Source organism: Phalacrocorax aristotelis, chromosome 12, assembly GCF_949628215.1.
Source record: "Phalacrocorax aristotelis chromosome 12, bGulAri2.1, whole genome shotgun sequence".
Classification (NCBI taxonomy): Eukaryota; Metazoa; Chordata; class Aves; order Suliformes; family Phalacrocoracidae; genus Phalacrocorax; species Phalacrocorax aristotelis.
The window spans coordinates 7,790,099-7,806,456 of NC_134287.1; the positions used below are offsets into that span (position 1 = coordinate 7,790,099).

The 16,358-nt window shown below is 40.6% G+C and overlaps 1 protein-coding gene across 3 annotated transcripts in view; it reads left to right on the forward strand.

Annotated features, from left to right (window-relative positions):
- ARMH3 (armadillo like helical domain containing 3) overlaps window positions 1-16,358 on the forward strand; it is a 127,635-nt gene that overhangs the window by 11,192 nt on the left and 100,085 nt on the right. For all 3 annotated transcript variants that reach the window (XM_075108220.1, XM_075108221.1, XM_075108222.1), the window contains 8 exons: window positions 18-92; window positions 770-856; window positions 5,210-5,266; window positions 6,307-6,350; window positions 7,865-7,925; window positions 8,960-9,006; window positions 9,678-9,753; window positions 12,452-12,545. In XM_075108220.1, coding sequence (XP_074964321.1) covers window positions 18-92; window positions 770-856; window positions 5,210-5,266; window positions 6,307-6,350; window positions 7,865-7,925; window positions 8,960-9,006; window positions 9,678-9,753; window positions 12,452-12,545 — 541 coding nt within the window. The remainder of the gene's footprint in view (window positions 1-17; window positions 93-769; window positions 857-5,209; window positions 5,267-6,306; window positions 6,351-7,864; window positions 7,926-8,959; window positions 9,007-9,677; window positions 9,754-12,451; window positions 12,546-16,358) is intronic.

Here is a 16,358-nt window from a genome sequence, read left to right on the forward strand (position 1 = left end):
CTTGTGTTTGTACTCAGGTGACAGATAACATTAGCCAGAACACCATCCTGGAGTATGTCATGATTAACAGCATATTTGAAGCTATTTTACAGGTAAGGGTTCTTCTTTCTACTGCTGGGGCTCTTCTTCCATGGTGATAGCTTTTGGTGAAGTATTTGCTTTTCAGCTTTTTCAGTACAGCATAGTTGACTGGCATGCTGTATTGCTTCCATTCATAGCTCAGTCACAGACTTTTTTTTTAAATGCTGTCTCTTCCTTACTCTAGTCTGATGGTTTTAGTCACTACTGAGTATTTAAAGTAATTTCACTTGAGACATTTGTGCATAGATAGAAGCTGAACAGATTTCTGGCCTGATTTCACAGATAATTCCTGTGTCAAAGGAACTTTTTTCAAAAGGCAGTCTGGATATATTGAGGTTTTTTCTGCTCTTTGATAAATTATACTTTTTAGAAGTGGGACTGGGCTTGGGGAAACCAAGAAACTTGCACAAATAAATGTTGGTGAAGCACTGAGATACCGTCCAGTGCTGTTGAGAAATGTATTTGCCCTTTATGCCCAGAAAGCCTATGTGCATCCTCTCTGTAATAAATAAGCTTCTCTGTGTGCAGACGTCTTAGAAGCACCAACACTCCCTAAACCTTAAATACCCTCTTTCACTTAGGACATAATTTGCTCTTACACATACGTTTCACAGGCACACACTGTCTGAGAGTCACTGCAAGCTTCCTGAAGCAGGCCTGAACAGTACAGTGTGATTATTTATTCCAGATCCTGTCCAGCCCACTTAGTCGCAGGGAACATGGCTATGATGCTGTTGTCCTTCTTGCCTTGCTGGTCAACTACAGAAAGTATGAGGTAGGTATTCTTCTGGATAACAAAACCACCACTTCTCTCTACTTTATTAATTTACACAGGCCTCTGGGTTATTAAGGCAGCCTACAGTACAGTTTTTAGCAGTACACAGTATAACATTTATCAGGGTGTCAGTACAGAGCTATAGAAGTTTTGCAAGGCAGTCATATTATGCTAACTGTATCTGTCTCTGACGTATGTTTATAATCAAATGTGTATGATATTCATACAGCTCGTTTTGTACAAACATGAAAGAAACTACCTAGGGGATTTGCATTTCCTTCATGGAAGTAGTCTGAAGAAAGTCCTTTTGGAAGGGTTACTGTTACACCAAACTTTCACGTTTGTCTCTGTGTATGCAACTGTGAGGTTATACATAATCTCCAAAGTAAAATGAGCTGTCAGTCATCTTGGGCTTCAGACAGAATTTGTGATTCAGAACCTGACTAGCAGACTGAAGGAGCACAGATCCCCAGAAGAGATGGTGAAGCTGTGACCAAAGAATGAACTGAAACATCACAGCTACTGTTTCCAAGAGAAGTCTATCTCCATCTCTTTGATTCCTCTCTGAGAAACTTTATTCATCTTCCTTTTTCTGAATTAGTCGGCTACTTTGGTGTATTCCCATTTTTCCTGTTATTCATCACCATGAAAAAGAAACACTTCAAATGTCAAAAAATCGACCTAATGTTGGCTTTTTTTTGCATGAGGCATGATGCTTTAATGGTCAATCTTATATTTTTCCATAATCAGGAATATCTTAATATCCTTAGATTGGCAAAAAATGGGAAAGTGCTGGAATACCCCCTCATCAGAATTACTAGGTTTGGGTAGGCTCCAAAACCTACCTGGTTTTGTAACAGATCTTGTTTTGAATTATGAATAGACCCAGAGAATAGGCAATTAGTCCTTAAGTAGAGTAGCTGCTTTCATTTGCTGTTCTTTGGCCCTTAGAGCCAATTTGGTGGTTGCCAGTTTGTCAGTGTATTGTAGCACAATTTCATGCCTCAAATCCTTTGGAGTTCTCTTTTTAGTTAACTGTGCTGCACTTGATAGGTTCTCTTTTGTTCTGAACTTCATTGGTTGCTAAATTGTGTTTCCAGCTGCTTAAGAAAATCTAATTAGGCTGAAAATTCATCAGTTGACTATGATTTTGTGTCTGTCTTTAACGTGAATACCAGTGTGTTCAGGATGTTCTTTTGTATTTTTGGGATGTGAATTTTGTAGTCTCCTCTCAAATGCCCTGGGGAATATCTGTCCATGTTTTCATTACCAGTGTGGCTGAGATCTTGGCTTGCTCATTAAATTCTGTTCTAGGAGTAAAAATCATAGAATCATGGAATGGTTTGGGTTGGAAGGGACCTTAAAGATCATCTAGTTCCAACCCTGCTGCCGTGGGCAGGGACACCTTCCACTGGACCAGGTTGCTCAAAGCCCCATCCAACCTGGCCTTGAACACTTCCAGGGATGGGGCAGCCACAGCTTCTCTGGGCAAGCTGTTCCAGTACCTCACCACCTTCAGAGTGGAGATGAAAATTATTGACATGTCTTTACATGGAACCTTTAAAGATATGTCCCTGATCTGAAACTGAGTAATTTTCAAAAGTTGTTCCAAATATATACTTAAGTCTTCAGCTATATTTTATGTTTGTTTTTTTTTAAATCCTAGTCCTGATTTCAGAGAAAATATTTTTACCTTGATACTATGTGAGAAAAACGTAAAAGAGTAACTAAACAATTAACTATATCAGGAAAATGATGAAGCAAAGTATACACAAAAGGCTGCCAGACAGAGAAAATACTGTGAGGAAGAGTTTTTATTTGATTACTTTCTCAGTGTTTTAAGGGATTTCTGCTAGAATAGCAAGCTAAAACAAAATCAGGTAGTGACTTTTAAATAGTTAAATTCCTTGATAACATCTAGGTGGAAATTTCTTTGCCTCATGTTCAACCTGCTAGAATTGTACATTGTGTCTTTTGCTAGGCAGAGCTGAAAGAAATTAGTCAAAACGTGGGTTTTTCCCTTTGTCTAGTTGTCATATAGTGTATCCGACAGCCCTTCACGTCTGGTTACGTGGAGTTGCCTCTCCTTGATACAGTCAACTACAAGTGCCGACGAAACAGCATTGAAGAGACAGAAATTGATATTTTTTTTAAGTCTCACACAACTCAAATTATTTTAAATGAACCTCTTTAACAAAAAGAACAATTATTTAAGCTCCAATTCCCTGAAAGATGGCCTGCTTGCAGAGGAGATGGACTCATCAGGGCTTGCAGCAAAACTGCTGAATCATCCCTAATGAGTGTTCAGGGAAGACTCTTGCAAGGATAATTGAGTGGACTCTGGCCTTTGTGTTACAGATGTGAAGATAAGTTAAGCACTGAACTAGGAATTATATGTGGTTAGCTTGGGTTTTTTTCTTTTCCTTTTTTCTTTTCCTGTCAAAAAAATTGTTTCCCATAGGTTTGCGTTGGAGGTGGAGGTACATTTTGGGGCATGGAGGAGATCTCACTCCTTCGGCAAGACCTTTGTGCTTCTTCATATAATGCTTTGTACTGCAACACTTTGTATGTAGATTATGCTGGTTAGTCATCTGCCTGCTGCTTAAGGAGTGAGGGAAGCCTAGAGGAGACAAGGAATGTATCAGGGGAATAGAATACTTCAGACAGGAATTACTAAACAGAATTCTGCTGGTATAGAAATGACAATTGAAGAGATAGAGGGCAGAGATCTGTACCAAGCTAGACCAGATTCATGACGCTATCAGCCATGCACTGATGACATCTTGCTGCCAAGAGGCAGGAGACATGGAACACATCTTGGAAAGTCAAGAGCAACAGGAACATGAAGGGAGTTCATAGGTTGGAGATGACAACAAACCCACTCCCCTTCCCTTTCCATGATGGGACCAAACGTATGACTGGGTCTCAGGGCAGCTTGGTGGCGCTGGTCAGTGTAGTATCTCTGCTTACTCCTCACATCTGGGAATGTGGATAACCCTGCAAAGCCTCTAATCCAGCATAGCCCTGCTGCCTACTGCCTGGAAAAGCCCCATCACTTTTATTGGTCATGAGTCACAGGCTGGCCTCTCTTCTGTATGTGAGCTGTGGTGTGGAGAGGTCCTCCTTCTTGCATAAGGAGAGTAAGAGAATGACTGAAATCAGAAAAACTGAAATATATTTACAAGGATGGATTTTAATCTATATTTAGTTACGAATTTGTGAAGCTTGCTGCAGCTTTACTGACACTGACTAAACTTAATTTCTGAAGGGTAGCATGTTTGTACAGAGAGGACCATATATTGTTACTCAATAGGAGCCTCTACTCCAGCCTCAAGGAAGTGTCTTTGCATGCTTTGCGCACAGATGGGTTCTGTGTGAGTTTTCTGTCTTTTTCTGAGACAGCAGACAGGGCTGCGTGCTGCCACAGACAGGCTGACAGACTGTCTGAGTTTGGCTCTGTTCTGATCAGTTTCTTTTCTGAACCAAAAAGAAAGCCTGATCCTCCCAAAGCACCAAATAATTGAGAGAGTGGTGTTTTCTGATCAGCCTTATTTTTAACTTGCTGCCAAGCTGCGGGCAAATCAGTTGGGTAACTGTAACTTGTAGGGCTGCATCTGATGCATGCTTTGTGTTTTGGTCTTCCCATCTACTTTGCATGTAGTACATAGAGTCTTTTCTTCTCTGTCCTGGTTCCAAATCAACCTTATTAGTTTTGCACTGACACATATAAACAAGGAAAAACAAATGCATGATGCTGATCTAAATTATTAGGACTTATCTTTATAGATGCAGCCTGTGTGCTTTGTTCAGCTAAATTCAAGAATTTATATTCTCCAGAGACTCCTAGCTCTCAGTGGTGTAAACTGTTGAAGTGTTGAGCTCCAACCCAGCAGCAGATGAGTCTATAACGGTCATGCCTTCCTGGGTCCTCCTTCCTTTAAGCAGTCTTCGCAAGGTTTTGCAAAAGAGTGATATCAGAACACTAATATTCAGTCCCAGCTTCGCTGCTTGTTCCTGCTGCATAACAGTGTGTCACAGATAACAGGCTTGCAGGACAGCTGCTCCACTTTCAAGACTGACAGGTGAACTAGCAGAGGAGCAGAAACTCCCTCTCTTAGTTAAATCAGGAGACTGCCTGGCTCAGCCAGTGAAGAGAAGGTGTCCCAGGCATAAAGGCCTTAGCGTGTGCTGTGACTCCTGTTTCTTTGTGTGTTCTGCTTTGTGGGACAGGAGAGAGAATCTTCCCAGGTGGTTGGGTAAACTTGGAAAGAGAATAGTGTTGGTTTTTTTCATGAAGGCTGAACTTAAAACTGATTTTTTTTTTTTTCTTCCTTCTCCCCTGACCCTGAGCAGTCAGTGAATCCCTACATTGTGAAGCTCTCCATCGTAGATGATGAGGCCACACTCAATGTGAGTATTTGACTTGATTCCTCTGTGCTCTTGGTGATGCTCTTTCATATGCGGTGTTAGTGTGATGAATGCAATCATGGTGTCTGGTAGAAAGAAGGTCTAGGAACAGTGCTACTGTAAAGAACACCAGTATAGTGGGTTTCTGTCCTAACTGTACTCTTGCAATAGGTTAGGCAGCTCCTGATCTGGACATTTTGATCACCAGTTAAATGGTGGGAGTGGTTAAAAAGCTAGGTAGCAAGGAACACGCTAAAGTTGATCTATTATACATTTATGCGCTATCTGTACACTGTTTGCTGTCGTGTGTGGAAAAGACACAAGATAGCTTATGCCAAAGATGGTCTAATTTCCAGTGCTGTGTCATCTGATTTTACCAGTCCACGAGCCAATTCTTGTAGCCTAGTGGAGGCTTGTACCTGAGACAAGAATCCTACAACATATTTTGGGTTGTAGCCACTGCATAAGCTTCATATCCAGGCCTGGATAGAAACTGGTAGCACACTATGAGCTATGTCAGGTCTGGACTTTGAAGCTGTTCTTTAGGCATGAAGGAAAAAGCAAGCTCCATGCTAACTAAAGGGCAAGAATGATTATTCTGAGTTAATTAAATTAGCTTGACAGAAAGGAAGATCAATAGCTGTGGAATTGTGGAGGCTGTTTGCAAGAAATGGAAAGGTTACTAGTGTTTATGACCTTTGTTTTGAACTTTTGGATGTCTTTACTCTGACACCAGTTTCCTTCTGAAGTTCTTGCTGCTTTATTGAGGCTTCTTGAGTGACTAAGCTCTGTCTGGAGGTCCAAGGAGAGTAAATGTTCTCTGTTGAACTTAGTAATTAGATATTCAACTTTAAATTTTGGTGTCTTGATTATTGGATGATGTTTTTCTTATCATGTCTTAATAGTTCAAACAGCTTCAGAGGAAATTCTTCATAGCACACTAGGTTATCTTTGGGAGGGAGGGAGCACTGCTATTTGTGTTCTGTGTGTGATTTCCTGCATTGAGGTTTGTAATGTAAAGATTTCTTTAACACTTTTTTCAGGGAATGGGACTTGTAATTGCCCAGGCTTTATCAGAATATAACAGGTAAAACCTAATTGTCTCTTGTTTTTCAGTGCATGATAGTTGCTGTACATTTCCACAAACTTTTTTTTTTGTGTTAAAGCACTTATCACCTAACAGCCCTGATGTACCTGGAGAGGCAGGGAATAGTCTTATGGTTTGAGGTACTTCAGCTCGGTTGTTGCTGTCATTGCAAGTGTAAATGCATCTGTACCAGCTGTGCTGATGTGCTTCAGAAGAGATCTTGCTGTAGGGGAAGATATCTATTGCATGTTTTTACTATCATGGATTTTACCTCTGTATGAACCTTGTGTAAAATCTTAATGCCAAGTGAAAAGATAAATGATTTGCTGAGTACTTCTCTGTTAGAAAATTGATTTAACTGAAACAAAATCTAAAAAGACCAAATGTATCCAGGACTATCTGCATGCCAGATCAGAGTTAATTAGGGGATGTATGGTCTTATGAATGGTGGAAAGCATTAACTGCTTATGAAGAAAGTGCCAGAAAGCCAGTGGTAGGGGTACCCTCTTTCCAGCCCCTGCTTTGTAAGCAACAGCACAAAATACCTAAGTTTTCCTAAGAACAAAGTGCTTCAGAAAAATTTGGACACTTCCAGCAATTTCTCCTGAGCAACCCAAGACTTTTTTTTTTTTGTGCAGTAGGATTCTCAAAGTATCCAGAAAAATGTTTTAATTCCTTTGAAGGTCTGCTATTATAGATAAGCGGATGACTTACAAGATCAGCAAATAATGTAAATATATTTAACAGAGTAAATTATTAGAGTAAAGCAGAGAGAACCTCACCCACATAACTTCCTTCATTGTGACAAAAGCTGTCTCAGACTATGGCCTGTTTTGCTTAGCTCTTTCTTTCCACCTTCCCAAAAAATTTAGAATTTTTTCCTTTGAATGTTGCATCAGGTTCCTGTAAGACACAATAAATGGCAATGTGAGCTTTGCTAGTCCATTTAAATGCCAACTGAAGCAACTTAGCTTAAATCTGCGGTACCCAACCTATTTGTTGACTTTACTTACTCCAGTTCCAGTCACTTCACCTACTCCAGGAACATGGGATCAGGCCATGAACCATAATGGTCCTCATGGTTTCTGCTGGCCGTAGGGTGGTAGATTCTGGTTTAGTCTGTAGCAGATGCTGATTGAAATGGAACTGTCCTGTGGTTACTGACTCTGTGTGTTCATGTGGTTCATTACTGTTTTGCCAACGCAGGACAAAATTTCCTAAGTCACTCAGTGCCTTCCCTTCAGTGTTGGCCCAGACTGGATGTATCCTCTGTAACAGCACAGGCATTGTTCAGTCTCGCATCTTTCAGCAGCCCCACTTAACTCTACACAATTTACAAATATTTTAATACCCTTTGCATCTCTTTCTGTGAGTTCTTGAAAAGGGCTTGCGAATGCTGAAGCTTTCTCCATCCTGTATCCTTTTCAGATAAGACCACCTCGTAGGGATTTAGGCAAAATAACCCTAGTTCCATTTCTAACCCTGAAGCTTCATCGTTATTCTTTTTTGTGCAGGCAATACAAAGATAAGGAAGAGGAACACCAGAGTGGTTTCTTCTCGGCTCTAACTAATATGGTAAGCAAGGAAGCAGTGTTTTTCTGTTCTTAAAATAGGTGCCTTCATGGAAGTTCAGCAGATGGCTGTTTCCAAAAACTGTGAGTTTGGGCTGTAGGTTCTGGAGGAGGAGATGCATTGATCCAATCCAAACCAAATACAACTGAAATGGATGTATTCTGAGGAGCATGTTGTTGTCTGGCTGGGAAAGGTCTTTCAAAGGATGAGATCTTTATTCTGATGTTTATAATTGAAATTGTTTTCCTTCAACTTCATTCTAGTTTACTTCATTTTAAAAATCACAATTACTTGTTGGACATTTTTAAACAGCTACTTATTTTTAAAAACAAGTTGTTGCTCTGCTAATGTAGTCTAAAACAGAGAAGCTGGATATTTTTGAGGCAGTTTTGTCTGTCAGTAGCCTTAGAGATCTGTTTATTTTTACTGTCTTGTTTCTCAAGCCTGTGTGCATGCCTGTAGCTATGAAGTAAGCTTGGATTCTGCTATGGGCAGTGTCTTCATTTTCGGAGGGGTATCATCCAAAGGCAATTGTGAATGTCTTCCTTGTAAAGAGTATCCACTGTTCACCTTGTTTGGTTTGGCTTTGCTGTAGTCTGAGATTTAACTGTAGTCTGAGATCTAACTGACAGGAAGATGTCCTGTAAGTAAAGATAGTTCAGCATTGACAGCCGTCTGTCAGGAGTGACACAGGTAAAACTGCTACCACTTTGGGGCATGCAGATAGGAAATGATCTCTGTTGTTCTCTTACAGAATCACAGACTAATCCAGGTAGGGATTCAAGATACAGTCTTTTTTCCTCTTTTGTGATTTGACAGGTGGAGCATTGGGCAGTGTCAGTAGTGCAAAATAAAGTGTGTTTTGTAGATGGTCATCCTGCTTCACATTTGTATTTTACTGGTATTAGAAAGTTGCATGTGTGCCTTGATGAGAACATGTCTTCCAGGGCACTTCTGATTTAGTTAAATCCGTCTTCTCTCTTGTTGTCTAACAGCTTTCGCAAATTCCTCCTGTGCAATACTTTTTCTTTCCATAGGTGGGCAGCATGTTCATAGCAGATGCTGATGAGAAGATCTCAGTCCAGTAAGTGCACAGGTGTTGGTTACACGATGAATGGAAACTCACTACACTGGTCAACATGATCTGGTCCATCATGGAGCTGTTCTAATGTAGAAAAGCAAACTAGAAAGACAAGTTCTCTTTTAACTAAAATGGTACTACACCCCTGCAAACAATGGATTCTCACTGCAGTGAGGAGGGTGCAGCAAGAGAAGCCACAGCTGAATTGCTTGTGATGAAGTGTATAAAAAAACCCTCTGTGGTTTTTATGAGGCATTTTTGGCACATAATAAGAATGTTGGAGGTGGCAGATGGGAAGTGATGGTTCATGCACTCTTATCCCCAAGAAAATGCTTTCTAAATCAAGGGGGCAAGTGATAGATATGAGGGTTTGTGGTGTCTGTAGGAACCTCTGCCCTTAAAGGAAATGACTCTAAAGGGAAAACACTGAGCAACGAGAGAGACCTTCAGCTGGAAAGGAGCAAAGACTGTAGCCGAGCTCTAAAAACAGCTCTTTTTATGGATTGCTAAGTACTACTAATAATCAGAACAACTGGATTGCAGAGGCAGAGTTTTATATAGTTGAAAAAAAAATTCTTCCGTTCAGACAGGCCATGCTTCTGAGAAACTTTGCTCTTGAGAATCTCATCTGGTGCTAGCCCTTAACTGTGCTTTTGCCTGTATCCGTTCCACAGAACGAATGAAGCGATCCTTCTGGCCCTCTATGAAGCTGTTCACTTAAACCGGAATTTCATCACAGTTCTGGCACAAGTGAGTTTCAGTGCAATGTTTGCCTATTTCTTTGTAGTGGATGTCTTTGAAATTAGAGAGTCAGAAATTGAGTTGGTGAAAAGATAAGTTCTCTACTCCCCTACCCTGCCACCATACTTGTCGTAGGTGTAGATAAGCATGAAAGATCAGAAGTAGGCCAGGGCCTGGATTTATTGTACTTTTAGCAAATGCTACCTGGTAAAGTTTTGAGGGCACAGCTCATGTTCAAATGAGCCATTTTTCCCACTGAATGGGAAGGGCTGTGTGGAGTGCCTTCTGTGCCCTATTGATACCCCCGTTAAGGGGAGGATGGAGTGAGTGGACTGGTGGGGATAAGACTGCTGCAGCTATCAGAGCTATTCATGCTTTGTTAAGCTAGGGTTGAGGGAAAGAGGCTGATCCAGCTCCAAAGTTGGATGAATTGACCAGTCTGGGTGTGCACAGACTGCATGTTGTTTGTTTGGATTTCTCTTGCTTGGGGACTAATCAACATGTGATGACTGTTGTGTCAAACACTGTTTTGTGTTCAAAGTTTCTTGGAGACCCCAACACCTTTGGCTTGGGAGACTGTTGCCAGAGCATAGTACTCTTCCTTGTGCTGTTTATGGTGAAGAAATAGCTATGGCAGCCCTCTAAGAAGCAGTGGTCTTATCTATACCTCTGATCACAAACCTCTGGATGCTTTTCAAAACACTGTGTGAGTTTGGAAAGGTGGTTATTGCTGGGAGGTGGATGATGAGTCTGATATGGAGATCGTGCTCTGGCTGGCTGGGAGGATAGCCTGATGTGTTTAGGAAAACCTTCAGGTTTAGGCTTTTAATTTTGTTTGTAAGTACTGCTGGTAATCTGTGAGAAAAATGACATCAGCAAACCAGTTAACACCTTCCTCCAGTTATTTCAGGTCCTCAGAGTACAGACATACATCGCAGGCTAGACACTTGGTATGATGGAGGAGTTCTTTGGGGACTCCTGACAGTAGTGGTGATGGAAGAGGTGTGATAGTCAGATCTACTGCCTCTGAAGAAAGCTTCTGTTCCACGGATGGTTAATTTGCTGAGGTTCCCTGCCTCTCTCATCCCAGGTTATTTATTCCTACCACTTGCAAGAGATTTCTGCTCTTTCAGTTCTATGAAATACCAAATCAGGCCTTTCTGTGGTCAAGATATCCCTGGGGGAAGAGAGGTCTTTGGCGGGGAAAAGAGTAGGGCGCAAAAAGAGCAGCTACAGTAAAAGCTCTTAAATTCTAAAATTTAAAATTCTAAAATCTAAAAAAAAAAAAAAGGATAAACTAGCTATTTGTGAAAGTGATAGCTGAAGCGGCCACTGACCAGTGGGTTTAATTGAAGTGGAGGTCTGATGTTCTTGGGTGGATTGTCTGTAATCCCTCATTTAAGAGAGGGCAAGGTAGGTCATGCTATCCTTTGAAAAAACCTCATAAAAGCCGATGAATGCTCTTGCCTAAGTTCATGTCCATTATTAGGGACTGCATGAATGACTACCTGCTGCTGTCTGGGCACATAGGAAGAACAGGGACACAGTTGGGTTGATGCCTGAAGTGTTAAGGCTTTGTTATACTTACCAGCTTGTTGGTCCTCAGTTTTTGCTGCTAGGTGGCACTATTATATCTCAACTGATGGTTAATGTTTGGGGAAAAAGAAAGGTAAACACCATAGCAAAAATCTATGGAAGCAAACCTGTTTTGTGTAAGATTTTTCAATGGAAAATTGTATTTTAAAGATTAAATCAGTACCTGTAATGATTTTAAATTGTCTTTGAATTGTGGTATGTGTGTTTGTGCTTCCCATAAAATACATGCATTTAAAGTTTCTCTTATAAAACGAGGTATTAAAAGTCAATGTGCAGGATATCCACTTGTGAAAATCCTACGAAACTAACATCAAATCGCTAGTTCTGTATCCCTTTTATTTTGAAATTATGATTATATATTAAGGCAAATGACACATTTATGTAAAACTTGCTCTATGAAATGGACACTCTGCTTGGCAGCCAGACTTAAAATAGCATGGCAGATTGCCTAAAGTCTCACCAGTGTGGATAGATCTGGAAGCTTACAAAGAGTAAAGTCAAAGCAGCAATTAGGCAGGCAACTATTAGCAAAGATGAAATGGGGAGAGTAACCAACTGATGGAAGCTGAGGGGATCGATAATGATAGTGTTATTTATGTTATGTACTCTTTTCCTGCAGAGCCTGGGCTTTATAGTGAGACAAGGAAGTAATAAATTGTCATTATCTTTGAATATGAACAGGTGGAGGGCAGGAGTGAGGACAATTTCCTTTTAGAAAGAGAAATAAAAGGATCTTGGAGGAAGACTTCAAATGCACACCATCGGATTATTTTGTGGGGAATTGGAAGCTATAAACAATGTAGGCTTTTGTGTACCTTTTCCCATTCTACACGGGGGAAGGGTGTATTATCTGCCTGCTGGGGACAGCCACCACTTTCTGATGTATTGGTATGTTTTGTGGGGTAAAGAAATTGACGTACAGCTTAACTGTAGATGTCCAAGGTGAGGAAGCATAGCCTTGCTTTTTGGAGGAGGGGTTGAAGTTTCTTGAGACTTCATTAGTCCTGTCTATTGTGTGAGTGTGTGGAACAGTAGAGCTAGTGATCTGTATGAGTAGTGCCTGGGGAAGCTGTTGACCTCTCTATGTCTGGGCATTTGTTTTTTCTGTTAGAGCCATCCCGAAATGGGGCTGATGACAACACCAACAAGCCCCATTCCAACAACGCCTGTCACTCCACTGGGAACCACCCCGCCTTCTTCAGATGGTAAGAAATAAAATATTCTCCTGGGGAAGAAGAAATAAAAACTGTAGAATAACTAGCAAAGCATTTTCTTAAGATGGCAACTTATGAGGTCTGTCTGGAGCAGATGTAACCTGGTGATCTCTTCCTGGACCACTTGCCTTACTAAACATGAGCAAGATTCTTTGACTTGAATTTATTTCTGTTTTGCCTTGTATATTGCTCAATGAAATTATGCTGATATTCCTTCTGAAAACAATACTGTCCCAGTATCTGCATGAAGATACACCCAGCCCATTAGTTATTCTATGTACGCTTTTACTTCCAAATATTTCTAGTGTCAGGTTCTTTGCCTGGGATTATTTGTAATTGGAACACATTTACAGAGAATAGCAGTGGATTCCTGCTTGTCATTAATGCACTTGTCCCCAGCTTTGAATTAATTGGGATTTAAATCCAACCTGGATGTGGAGGTGTTCCTCCCTCTTGTTGCCTTTTCTCTGATAGGCTTTGCAAACGACTGCTTGCCCTGAGATCTTTCTTCTAAATGAGATGTTACATGTCCCCATAAACACACTTTGAAATAATCTAAAATAAACCCTGTTTTGTTTAAGGTATGGGTAGATATAGCCTACTTTGAGAAGAAATCCAATGGCTGCTGTCACATACTCTAATGGCATTCTCTTGATCTGAAGGAGGTGTTCAATGAAGGAACAGAGTCAGTTTGAATAGAGCACGGTTTGGAAATATTCCTGGGGAAAAGCAGCCTGGGTTACTCAGTTGTATCAGCTATTCAGGTCATTTGATATCCTAGTTAAGGATGATCCTCCTTGTGGATGAATTCTGTCTGGTTACCATGGATATCAAAAGCTTCAGTTAAAAAGCCCCCTATGTCTCAAGTCTCCCTGTGCATATAACATAAAATGTAGAGGGACGGGCATTTTGTGGGCTTCTGTTCAATGTGTTCGTTGCAAATGTATCCGCCCACACACCATATTATACAACTGACAGAATTTATGCTTACCTACATGTACAGCTTGCTCGCACGTTTTTTAATTTACCAGAAAACAAAAGCAAACAAAAACTCTATGCTGCTTTCAGCAGAGGCAGTGATCTTGTGAAGCTTGAGGCTTCTTGCGGCTTGTAAGCTTGCTAAGTTTAAGGAGAGGAGCTGATCTTAATGTGCAGCAATTACATTGGGAAGCATTCTTTATTTTTATTTGCTGTCACCTTGCTGATCACTATTCTGAGTGACTTTTTTCTTTGAGGACCTTGGCTTGGTTTAATTTGGGTGGTGGTGCTTTAGTATTGCTGTTGTTTTAAAGGTATGTCAGAATTTTCCTCATTTTCTAAGGTCTTGCAACTCAGCTGTAAAATTTGCCTATGGCTGAGAGTTAGCAAGAGGCTTTTTGGCTTTGGAATGAAAAGATTGCTTTCTTCTTTTCTCTGCATTTAAAAAAAGTGTAGTTGAGCTATTTTCAAGTTACAGCAATATACAGAAATCCATCTATGGGTTTCAGGCACTTTTTAAAATGCGGACGGATTGAAAATGGGTTCAAATTCTTGTGTGAAATTTCTCTGGTTGTCAGCCAATGATATGAATTAAGACCTTTTAAAGTTTAAAAATGTCTATTAAAAAAAATCAAGGTCTGCAGCATGAACCAGGATACGCAGTGATGTGTTCTTCAGAGTGCTTCCTTCTTTTTTTTTTTTTGAAAATTAGACTTTTGCTAGAAACTGTTGATCCATAATATGTAAATCAAGTGTGCCTGTCACCATAGTTATCTGAATGTCAGTTTGCTTACTGTTGTTAAATATTCATTCACTGCGTTCATTGTAACAGCTCCAGAAGGACCCACTGGGGATATAAATACATTTTTCAGACTTTTAGCTAAATCTTTGAGCTATTCATAATATTGGGGGTGAAAAAGCTTCCAGTCTCATTGCACAGACTTTTCCAACAGACTGGGCACGTAAGCAATGTGTCAAGAGCCCTAGAGTGTCAAGACTGGACTAAAATGGCTGACGCTTGGGGATGTGCAGCCTTTAGAAGCTAAAAGCCCCATTATCATTTCTTTGATGCAATTTGAACAGTGAGGTTACGTTGATCTATTGGCCTGTTGTTTCCAGGGGCTACAATTTTGTATTCAAGGTGATTGTATAATCCTGAGCTCCATGAGAACCTCTGCTATGCTCTGGGCACCTCTGTGCTTAGTTTAAAGAATCCTGCATTTTACTGTTGGTTCAGCTCCTTCATCTATCTGTGCCTGTACTTGCACCAGTTCCAGGGGTAAATAAGCCTTACTTGCCTCATTACAGGGCTATGAGATATAAGGCTGAAATTATGAAAGGCATTGTGTGTTAAAGCAGACTTTGATCCAGAATTACAGTTGTGTACAGGAACAAATCACTTCCCCCTCAGAGCCCTAAACCTAGCCATCCAAAAATCAGATGTGAGTAATGCCTCCCTTCTTGCAAGGTCCAATCTTGTCATAAATACCTATTTCTTTCCTCAAGAATGAGAAAATCCTTGACCATTCCTGAGGACACATGGAAAAGAGATAATATAGTTCTTAAGACGTGTGTCCTAGCGGTCTGCAGATCTGTTTCCAGTGCAAAAGGGAGCCCTATCTTAGGCTATCTTTATAGCTTGAGAAGAGAGACAGCCTTCTGGCGGTCATAATTCAAGTCAGCTATGACCTCCTGCATGTGAAAACCTGTGAGTCTGAGCTCCTAGGCAGCCAGAACAGTAGTGTTATTGTCATGTCAGGACAGGCATGTAGAGCTGGAAAAGATCCCCTTGACTCTTTGAATGTCGTGCCTTGTGCTTGCAAGCGCATCATCATAGAATCCCTTAATTTTATCAAACTGTCTTAATTGGTTAAATTTGTTTCTCAATAATTCCTGTTGGGAGGCAATTTCAGCACCTTGTTCCGTGGTTAGAAATCTTCGACTTTCCAACCTGTGTTTCTTGTCAGTTTTTACCCATTTATCATGATGTTAACCTTACTTTGGAACACAGGTAGCTCTTTCTCATATGTTGGGTTACTCACCTGTGTATTTTGCTATCTCATTAGAAGGGACTCTGTTCATCTGATCAACCGACTACCCTTTCTCCAAGCTTGCTCGAGTACGAGTTCTTCCTCTTTAAACATGGGATCAGCATAATTACGCACAGGGCTTGAGACAAGGTCTCACCAGCACTTCTGCAGGGCATTACTGCGTTCCTGTCTCTGCTAGAAGTGCCTTTCTGGATATGCTGTAGGACCAGGCTCTTCAGTGCTTTGTGTTGGTAGCTTGTCATCTAGTGATCTGATAGTGTACCATGGTATCACAGCATTTCGTTTGCAGCTGATCAGCTCTCAGCCTTATGGCTTGCAGTGTTGAATTTCGTCTTGTATTTATTATCTGGTCCTTGGTTTTATCCTGTTCTTTGTGCGCAGTCTGATATTCCTCTGTGTTTGCATATACCAACTTTGTGCCATTAACAGGTTCATTAGCAAGCAACTGTTTCTTGTGCCTGGATCACTCACAAAAAAGAAAACTATTCCCTAAACTGACACATACGAGTTCAAGTAGTAATCTCTTCCCAGACTAATATTTTCTCCAATTATTTCTCCTTTGCCGGATCTTTGTTGTACTTTAAATTTCTGTATTGGATCCCACCTATCTGCTTCACTTCTATTTTTTCATACAGAGCTGTATTAAATGCTTTACTGAAGTCCTCCTAGAGTAGCTCCATCAGTTCTGTGTTTTTTTGTTTGTTTGTTTTTTTTTTTTTTTGTCTGAGCTGATTTATCTTAAACAATGTCAGACCTAACCTGGCAGGATCTGCAG